The sequence below is a fragment of the Macrobrachium rosenbergii genome, chromosome 55 (genome assembly GCF_040412425.1).
Source record: "Macrobrachium rosenbergii isolate ZJJX-2024 chromosome 55, ASM4041242v1, whole genome shotgun sequence".
NCBI classification, from domain to species: domain Eukaryota; kingdom Metazoa; phylum Arthropoda; class Malacostraca; order Decapoda; family Palaemonidae; genus Macrobrachium; species Macrobrachium rosenbergii.
Window position 1 is genome coordinate 85,700,163 of NC_089795.1, and position 10,000 is coordinate 85,710,162.

The 10,000-nt window shown below is 38.4% G+C and overlaps 1 protein-coding gene across 2 annotated transcripts in view; it reads left to right on the plus strand.

The window, feature by feature from the left end:
• The window catches only part of nAChRalpha4 (nicotinic acetylcholine receptor alpha4), a 734,137-nt gene that overhangs the window by 537,173 nt on the left and 186,964 nt on the right, over window positions 1-10,000 (plus strand). For both annotated transcript variants that reach the window (XM_067099219.1, XM_067099220.1), the window contains exon 3: window positions 9,285-9,394. In XM_067099219.1, coding sequence (XP_066955320.1) covers window positions 9,285-9,394 — 110 coding nt within the window. The remainder of the gene's footprint in view (window positions 1-9,284; window positions 9,395-10,000) is intronic.

The following is a 10,000-nucleotide window of genomic DNA, read 5'->3' on the forward strand; positions in this document are numbered from 1 at the left end:
GGCACAAGTGGACTGTATAAAACTGCCCAGTACTTGAAATTGGAGTTGTTTTGCTTATGTCAGAGTAAACATAGTTTGCAGACTTACTTTCGGAATCGTCAGATGAAAAATTCAGCTGATAATTATATAAATAGATAACCACAGTTCGGACATATTAGAAACAAGTAAAAAAAATGCGCGGAAGTTTCTTCAGCGCAATCGAGTTTTCTGTGCTGCGTATAATCAAGGCCACCGAAAAGATCTGTCTTCCGGTGGTTTCGGTATAATGCAGTATACGCCGCTGCCCATGAAACTTTAACCACGGTTGTGGCCTGGCCTATATCGTTGCCTCATGCACGATTATGGCTAACTTTAACCTTGAATAAAATAAAAACTATCGAGACTAGAGGGCTACAATTTGGTAGGTTTGATAATTGGAGGGTGGATGATCAACATACCAATTTGCAGCCCTCTAGCCTCAGTAGTTTTTAAGATCTGAGGGCGGACAGAAAAAAGTGCGGATGGACAGACAGAAGCGGGCAAAATAGTTTCCTTTTCATAAAACTAAAAATGTAAGCCTTGAAAATGAAAAGTTTTATTTTACTATGAAGAAATGATCTCAAGAACACAGGTGGTGCACTGCAGGCATAACTTAAAGGTTCTTTGCGGCGTCCCTTCGGCCCCTAGCTGCAGCATCTTTCATTTCTTTTATTGTACCTCTGTTCATATTCTCTTTCTTCCGTCTGACTTTCCACCCTCTCTTATCAATTGTTTCATGGTGCAGCTGCGAGGTTTCCTCCTGTTACACATTTCAAACCTTCTTACTGTTAATTTCCCTTTCAGCCCTGAATGGAATCATAGGTCCCAGTGCTTGCCCTGTGACCTAAATTCTATATTCCTATTCCCTCCTCAAGTGCTTTCTTATAACCGACACTGCTGAAGAGCACTTTTGCAAACTTTCTCTTGGTATTGTCACTACAGCAAATATCTCACAATATATAATGCAAACTTCTGCCAGAGTTCTTGATCAGTGCCACAAACTTCGTATCATTATTCTTGAAAATCAGTGAAAATTTTCCATCGTTATTCTCGAAAATCAGTACAAACTGCCCATCATCATTCTTGAAAATCAGTGCCAACTTCCCATCATTATTCTTGGCAATCATTGCAAACTTCCCAAATTAGATTCTTGAAAGTCAGTGCAAGCTTCCCATCATTATTCTTAAAAAATCAGTGCAAACTTCCCAACATTATTCTTGAAAATCAGTGAAAACTACCCATCATTATTCTCGAAAACCAGTACAAACTTCCCATCATTATTCTTGAAAATCAGTGAAAACTTCCCATCATTATTCTTGGAAATCAGTGCAAACTTCCCATCATTATTCTTGGAAATCAGTGCAAACTTCCCATCATTATTCTTGAAAACCAGTACCGCAAACTTCCCATCATTATTCTTGGAAATCAGTGCAAACTTCCCATCATTATTCTTGAAAACCAGTACCGCAAACTTCCCATCATTATTCGTGATCATCAGTGCTAACTTCCCATTGGCATACCTGATCAGTAGTACTGCAGTCTTCTCATCAGCATACTTGATCGTTACTTCAAACTTCTCGGAAGTATTCAAACAGCATCGGAAACTTCAGGCTCTCGCAACTTCAGATTTAGATCAAAGACCCTGAGTTTGAAGTATTAAATCAGGAAAGGCTTTGAATTCTGTGTGAGATAAGTTACAGGATTTAAAGTTGCAATTGGGTGCCGTACCCAGGAAGAAATGCGTCAACCGTACTATGATCACAATACGAGATGAAGATAATCCGATTTAACGTATTTATTTTCCGTTTATTTATTTATATATTTTTTTTGTGGGGGGGGGGCGTTTACCACACCGTACACTGACCATTGCTGCTTAAGAAATTAGTGGTTTTCGTGAGGGGGAAAGTACAAGAGAATTAAAGTATCACATTTATTAGAAAGTTTAGCCGGATTAGGGTAGTTAAGCCTAAAATATGACTCGGCGCTTAGGCCTACTTACACCACCTATGTCATAATGGCCTTTGCTACTGAAAGTTTAGCGGGCAGAGAGGGAGAGAGAGAGAGAGAGAGAGAGAGAGAGAGAGAGAGAGAGAGAGAGAGAGAGAGAGAGACCTAGGCATTGATTGATGTGGCAGAACCTTTCATACTTATAATGAAAGTATGATTCCATTTTTGCTATTTCAGGATTGAAAGTTCTGGATAGAGGTTTAGAATCTTACTTTCAATATACTATCGTCTTTTTTTTTTTTAATTCATCGGGTTTTTAATAATATTTACGGGTTTACTGCCAAAACGGAGGCACCAGCCACGCCCCCATTTCGTCACCCTCTCTCTCTCTCTCTCTCTCTCTCTCTCTCTCTCTCTCTCTCTCTCTCTCTCTCTCTCTCTCTCTCTCTCTCCTTAAATTTACGGTTTTCACTTTTAGTTTTCTGTACAAGAAAACTATTGCGCCGGCTTTGTCTGTATATATGTATATATATGTATATATGAATAAAAATATATATGTATGTATGTATATATATGTACACATATATGTATATAGTGTATGTGTATGTATATCCGTTTATGTGTATGTGCGTGTATGAAACCCACGCCTCAAACCTTTATCTGTGGCCGTGCGTATATAATAAAAAAAAAACAACGAAATCCCACGTTTGTTGTGACCGGACTTGTAGGTAACCTTTCTTACAGAAACAATTGAAGCCAAGAGCTTGGATTTTGAAAATTCTCTCTCTCTCTCTCTCTCTCTCTCTCTCTCTCTCTCTCTCTCTCTCTCTCTCTCTCTCTCTCTTTCACACACACACACACACACATTAGTATCAGTAAAGATTAAATATTGTTGAATATTTTTTTTTATTTTATAATATTTCCTTGTGTGGGTGCACAAGACGTTTTACTCGAAAAAAATAGGATTAAAGTAGCTCTCTCTCTCTCTCTCTCTCTCTCTCTCTCTCTCTCTCTCTCTCTCTCTCTCTCTCTCTCTCTCTCTCTCTCTCTCTCTCACAATAATATCATTAAATAGTAAATATTGTTGAATATTTTTTATGTTGTAATATTTCCTTGTTTGTGTGGGTGCATAAGATGTTTTACTCGAAAAAAAATAGGATTAAAGTAGCTCTCTCTCTCTCTCTCTCTCTCTCTCTCTCTCTCTCTCTCTCTCTCTCTCTCTCTCTCTCTCTCTCTCTCTCTCACCTGTGAAAAGGGTGGTAGTGGTTGCTGCTGTTGGGACCCTTTCTGCTGTCGTCAGCAAAAATAGTTTTTTTATTTTATTTTATTTTTTTTTTTTTTTTGGGTGGGGGGGTTGTAAATCCTCTTCCATCCTCAAGGCCATCTTCTCTCGCACCTTAAAGCAGATGAAGCGATTTCAGGTGACACCTGGCGTCCAGGTGCAGTGAGGAGGAGGAGGAGGGGGTTAGGAGGAGGAGGGAACACGAAAAATAAATCGGGGATTGAAGCAGAGACCACATAAATTTTTATTCGGAAAAAACATTTTTTTTTCTTCATATATCGCTCGTGCGGAAGATGTGTGAATACGTCAAATGATTTTGTTTTCCCCCTCTCTCTCTCTCTCTCTCTCTCTCTCTCTCTCTCTCTCTCTCTCTCTCTCTCTCTCTCTCTCTCTCTCTCTCTCTCTCTCTCTCTTTTGAATATTGTTTTAAATGTTTTACATCATTTTTGTGTATATTGTGGCTCTCTCTTTCTCTCTCTCTCGAATATTGTTTTAGTTGTTATACATCATTTATGTGTATTTGTGGATGCGTAAGATGTTGTAATAGAAGAAAATAGGAGTAAAATTAATCTCTCTCTCTCTCTCTCTCTCTCTCTCTCTCTCTCTCTCTCTCTCTCTCTCTCTCTCTCTCTCTCTCTCTCGTTCAAAAGAGATCTATGTCTACGTGTAGCGTATTTTTTTCATCTTATAATTTTATTCGATGCTATAATTTTTATGTCTTATTTTCTTATATTCGCGTCCGGTATCCTCTTGTTGTCATTTTCATTTCATATAGAATTTATTTTCTTAGAAGCTTCCGAAGTAAGCTAATAGCCACAAGGCTGCATATTACGAGCTTCCGAAGGAAGCTAATAGCCAAGCTAATAGCCACAAGACTGCACATTATGAGCTCCCGAAGGAAACTAATAGCCAATCTAATAGCCACAAGACTTGCATATTATGATCACTTCCAAACTACTTTTAAAAAAAATAATTTTCATGAGGGCTATGATGCAATGAAACGGAAAATAATTTCGTTTCCCTTTTCCAGATTTTATTTGGAATTTCGTCATCAAAGTGACATTTTAATGGCACCCAGCGCGAAGCGGCCCAATTAGCTACAGAATCGTATCGTGGAATTGGAGTTTTCGGTAATGGTGTGTCGCTTATTACCTGGTCCGCTGGTATGGTGGTTAGCGTCGTGGCATGCCACTCGGATGTCGCGGGTTCGCGTCTTCCCAAGGGTGGTGAAAAATCACTGGCTCTGTATCATGATCAGTTGCTGCCGCTGTGTGGGGTCTGCTGCGGCGGTGGGAGGTTGAAACCAACATTCTTTGGAAGCTTGATTTTCGAGTCAATACCCCCCCGGCTTGTTCTGTGTGAATAGGTCTCATCTACTGAAATATTATTATTATTATTATTATTATTATTATTATTATTATTATTATTATTATTATTAATAATAATAATAATAATAATAATAATAATAATAACATATAAGTAAACTCTGTCATAAATTCTATAGTATATTGCCTAATTATTAAAGATCTTTTCTGGTATTCTTTTAACTTATTAAACCCGTCAGCCCACCACTTCTCAACTTGAATCACTTAAAATCCCTCACGGAGTTACCTGAGAGGACTGCTGAGCGCCTTGGCCGCCAATTACACAGCTCTCTTCTTTAGATTTCAAATCAGGTTTCTTTAGCCTGACCCCACTCGGCTGTCCAGCTTCTTCAACTCTTGTATTTATGGTAGGTCAGCTAAAGCCATTTTTAGTTTTCTGTAAAAGAAAACTATTGTGCCGGATTTGTCTGTCCGTCCGCACTTTTTTCTGTCCGAACTTTTTCTCTCCATCTTCATATCTTAAAAACTACTGAGGCTAGAGGGCTGCAAATTGGTATGTTGATCATCCACCCTCCAATCATCAAACATACCAAATTGCAGCCTCCTAGCCTCAGTAATTTTTATTTTATTTAAGGTTCAAGTTAGCCATAATCGTGCTTCTGGCAACGCTATAGGATAGACCACCTCCGGGCCGTGGTTAAAGTTCCATGGGCCGGGGCTCATATAGCATTATACCGAGACAATCGAAAGATAGATCTATTGACGGTGGCCATGATTATACGCTGCACAGAAAACTCGATTGCGCCGAAGAAACTTCGGCGCATTATTTACTTGTTTGTGTGATAATAACAATGTTGATACCAAATGTCCTTATTACTTTATCACTCAAATAACCCATAACTACATATATTTTATGTGATAATAACAATATTGATACCAAATATCCTTATTACTTTATCACTCAAATAACCCATAACTACATATATTTTTAATCACTTTTTTTTTTAACACATGTCGATGGAACACTAATGATTTCCATCATCAGTCGCAAAATCATTTGACAAATGTGATCAAAACGATACACGTCGTTTCCAATAAAATGAAAATTGTTGAGTATTAATTAACGAATATCACGCTGAAAGGCAAAATCTCCTTTTATTTTATTTCATTTGTTGTTTCGATTAGCTGGCGTCGCAACACTGGTGGTCATGTAGACAATCCATCCACCGATTTTATTTCAATATTTGATTCCCATAACGTCTCTGCAGGACAAACCTTTCTCCATTTCAGTAGATGTTTTTGCAATCTCTCTCTCTCTCTCTCTCTCTCTCTCTCTCTCTCTCTCTCTCTCTCTCTCTCTCTCTCTCTCTCTCACACACACAGTAATATCATTAAAGATTAAATATTCTCCATTTCAAGAGATGTTTTGCAGTCTCTCTCTCTCTCTCTCTCTCTCTCTCTCTCTCTCTCTCTCTCTCTCTCTCTCTCTCTCTCTCACACACACACACACACACACACACACACACACACACACACACACACACACACACAGTTATATAATTAAAGATTAGATATTGTTGAGTATTTTTTTTATTTTATAATATTCCCTTGTTTGTGTGGGTGCATAAGAAGTTTTACTCCAAAAAAAAATAGGAATAAAGTAGCTCTCTCTCTCTCTCTCTCTCTCTCTCTCTCTCTCTCTCTCTCTCTCTCTCTCTCTCTCTCTCTCTCTCTCTCTCTCTCTGTAGAGAAACTTCGATTCCGTCATCTCTGTGTGAAAAATATTAGTTGGTATTGCGAACAGAAATTGCGGATCACAATTAATTCAATGCAATTATTGTGATTTTTTTTTCATCAAAGGCACATTTTAATGACAGCTGCCTAAAAACTCGTCAATCATTCAAAACATAATGATATATGTAATTGATTTTGAATTTTAAAAGCTATTTTTTATTCGCAATAATACAAGAAAACAAACCATTTGTAAGATTGCAATTTTTATTCACAACTATGCAGTCTTAACTTCTCGATTTCTTCACATTTTGGAAACGCTTGTCACTACTAAGCCTAGATCCAGATTAAGAAAGAAATGAGGTTATTGTTGTGACCGACCGAGACTCGTTCTCGGGTCCGGGGTATCAGAACGAGGGAACGATAATTACCCGGCCACGGAAAATGATACAAGTCTTTTTCCGCTCATACTTACTTCTTATCGATAACGTGATGTTTTGTCGTTGCTGGGATGGAATAAAGCCCGTGGCCCTTTCGAGAGAGAAAGAGAATGGGAATTAAAGCTTAGGTCAAGAGCTTTGTATCACTCAAAGCTTTTTCAGCTCTCTCTCTCCATAAAGCTTTTACTACAGCTGTGTCTACTTTGGACTTTCAGTTTTTATGAAGACTCATCGTGGACAGAGCTCCAATTTCCAAATAGCTTTAATCCCTTATCACTGGTGTTCCAAATCCAGTATAATTATTTTCATCCTATAACGACTAACGCCCTATATTTATATTAAAAAAAACTGAGGCTCGATGGTTCAGTAAACTCGGTAGCAATGATCAATCAAAGACTGCATTTTTAGTTTTCTGAAAATAAAACTATTGAGATGGCTGTTTGTTTGTCCTTCCGCACTTTTTCCATCCACCCTCAGATCTTAAAAACTACTGAGGCTAGAGGGCTGCAAATTGGTGTGTTGATCATCCACCCTTCAATCATCAAACATACCAAATTGCAGCCCTCTAGCCTCAGCAGTTTCTTTATTTAAGGTTAAATTTGGCCATAATCGTGCTTCTGGCAACGATACAGAATAGACCACCACCGGGCCATGGTTAAAGTTTCATGGGTCGCGGCTCATATAGCATTATACTGAGACCACCGAAAGATAGATCTATTTTCGGTTGCCTTGATTGTACGCTGTAGCGGCTGTACAGAAAACTCGGTTGCGTCGAAGAAACTAAGACGCATTTTTTACTTGTTTTTTAAAGGGCAGCCAAGGTGAAGATCTGAAATAACCTCACCGTGCAGTGGTCATTATGCCATTGATCAATACCATTTCATTCCTGTGGCTCTGTACAGCAAGTGAAAAGGATCCCTAAATAGTAACTGTGGTCTAATACTCTTATCGAACTTGGTTCTAACCGATAATCGTCATTCAGCTAAGTCCAATGGCAGCGTGCCGTCGGCCCCCAGCTGCAACCCCTTTCGTTTCTTTTACTGTACCTCCTTTTTTAATCTCTTTCTTCCATCTTCCTTTCCACCCTCTCCTATCAGTTGATTCGTAGAGTAACTGCGAGGTTTTCCTCCTGTTACACCTTCCAGACTTTTACTGTCAATTTCCGTTTCAGCGCTGAATGACCTCGTAGGTACCAGTGCTTGGCCTTTGGCTTATATACTATATTCAGTGAAATTCAGACTAAGTCCAGGCATCCTCAGAAATTATTTATGTCATGTATCCTTAGTAACTGCAGTTGCCTAATTTTGAGTAAAATCCTATAATCTTCAGTAATTAAAGTAATAGTTTTCAGTAACCCATATCTAATTGTTCTCTGTAACTTCACTGACTAGGGTCAAATTGTCGTCTGGAACTAAAGCAGTGATTCTTAAACGGGGGGTGGGGGGCGCCAGAAGCTTCCAAGCGTGGGGGGGGGGCCGCAAGCAGAGTCGCCAGATGGTGCCTATTATTTTTTTTAATTTAACAGCAATGAAGCAAAAATCTACCATTCATCCACATACCCATATAAGCAGTGAAGTATAATAGTATACAAATAGACAACATATTGTTCCTAGTTTATAGCTAGCAAAGATTTCAGGGGTAGGGGGCTGTGGAATCTTTACATAATGCAGAGGGGGGCGCAAGGCAAAAAAAAAAAGTTTTAAAGTAATAATTGGAAGTAACATGAGCTTGATAATCTTTAGTAACTGTAGAAATAATCCTTATTAACTGGGGTTTCACAATCTCAGAAACTTCGGTAACTTGAGAGGATTCCTGTTCCTTCCAAATAGATTAATCTTTGTTGGCTGGGTGGCTACTCGTTCTTCACTGGAAACCCTACGGCCAAATCAAATCTTTATTCTTTTAGGGTAATTCGTTAACTTTTATTTTTGGTTAGCCTTCGTAATCTTCTCTCTCTCTCTCTCTCTCTCTCTCTCTCTCTCTCTCTCTCTCTCTCTCTCTCTCTTTATTTCGATTAATGTAATTCTCTTTTCTGCAGATCATCCTTTATAATTCTCTCTCTCTCTCTCTCTCTCTCTCTCTCTCTCTCTCTCTCTCTCTCTCTCTCTCTCTCAGACATTTCAGATTAATATAATTCTTGCTTTTCGGTCATATTCTCTCTCTCTCTCTCTCTCTCTCTCTCTCTCTCTCTCTCTCTCTCTCTCTCTCTCTAATATATATATATATATAATATATATATATATATATATATATATATATATATATATATATATATATATATATATATATATGTGTGTATATGTGTGTGTGTGTGTGTATGGGTATGTGGGTATGTATATGTGTGTGTTGGAAGGAGAGCCAAAAAATTGTACATATTACATCTAAGAAAGATTAAAACCTTTCATCAGTAAAACTCTCTCTCTCTCTCTCTCTCTCTCTCTCTCTCTCTCTCTCTCTCTCTCTCTCTCTCTCTCTCTCTCTCCCAAAAAATTACGTGTTCCTGAAACTGTCACTAATTTTCTTTATTTTTTTAATTTCCAGTACTGGTACGACTACAAGCTCATCTGGGAACCGAAGGAGTACGGAGGCGTGGAGATGCTTCACGTTCCCTCAGATCACATCTGGAGACCAGACATCGTGCTTTACAACAAGTAGGTGACATGTTTGATACAGCACTCAGTTGAGAAAAACAACAAGTAGGCGACATGTTTGATACAGCACTCAATAAAAAAAAAAAAAACGTAGGTGATTGCGGTTCTTTGCGGCGTCCCTTAGGCCCGTAGCTGTAACCCCTTTCATTCATTTTTTCTGTTACCTTCGTTCATATTCTCTTTCTTCCATTTTACTTTCCACCCGCTTCTAATAATTTTTCATAGTGCAACTGCGAGGTTGTTCTTCTGTTACGCCATTAGAACCATTTTACTCTCAATTTCCCTTTCAGGGCTGAATGGCCTCATAGGTCCCAGCGCTTTGAATTTGGCCTAAACTTTATTTACCATTCCATTCTAATGAGAAAAAATAAGAACGGTCTTTAGCTATATACAAGATGTATCGGTATTCACCATTTTACGATTTAAGAAAAAAGTTCTTTTACTATGTATACTAGATTCTAATTGAATTGAATATAGCATTTAGGCCAAAGGCCAAGCACTGGGACTTATGAGGCCATTCAGCGCTGAAACGGAAATTGACAGTAAAATGTTTGAAAGGTGTATCAGGAGGAAAACCTCAAAGCAGTTTCGCTATGAATCCATTGT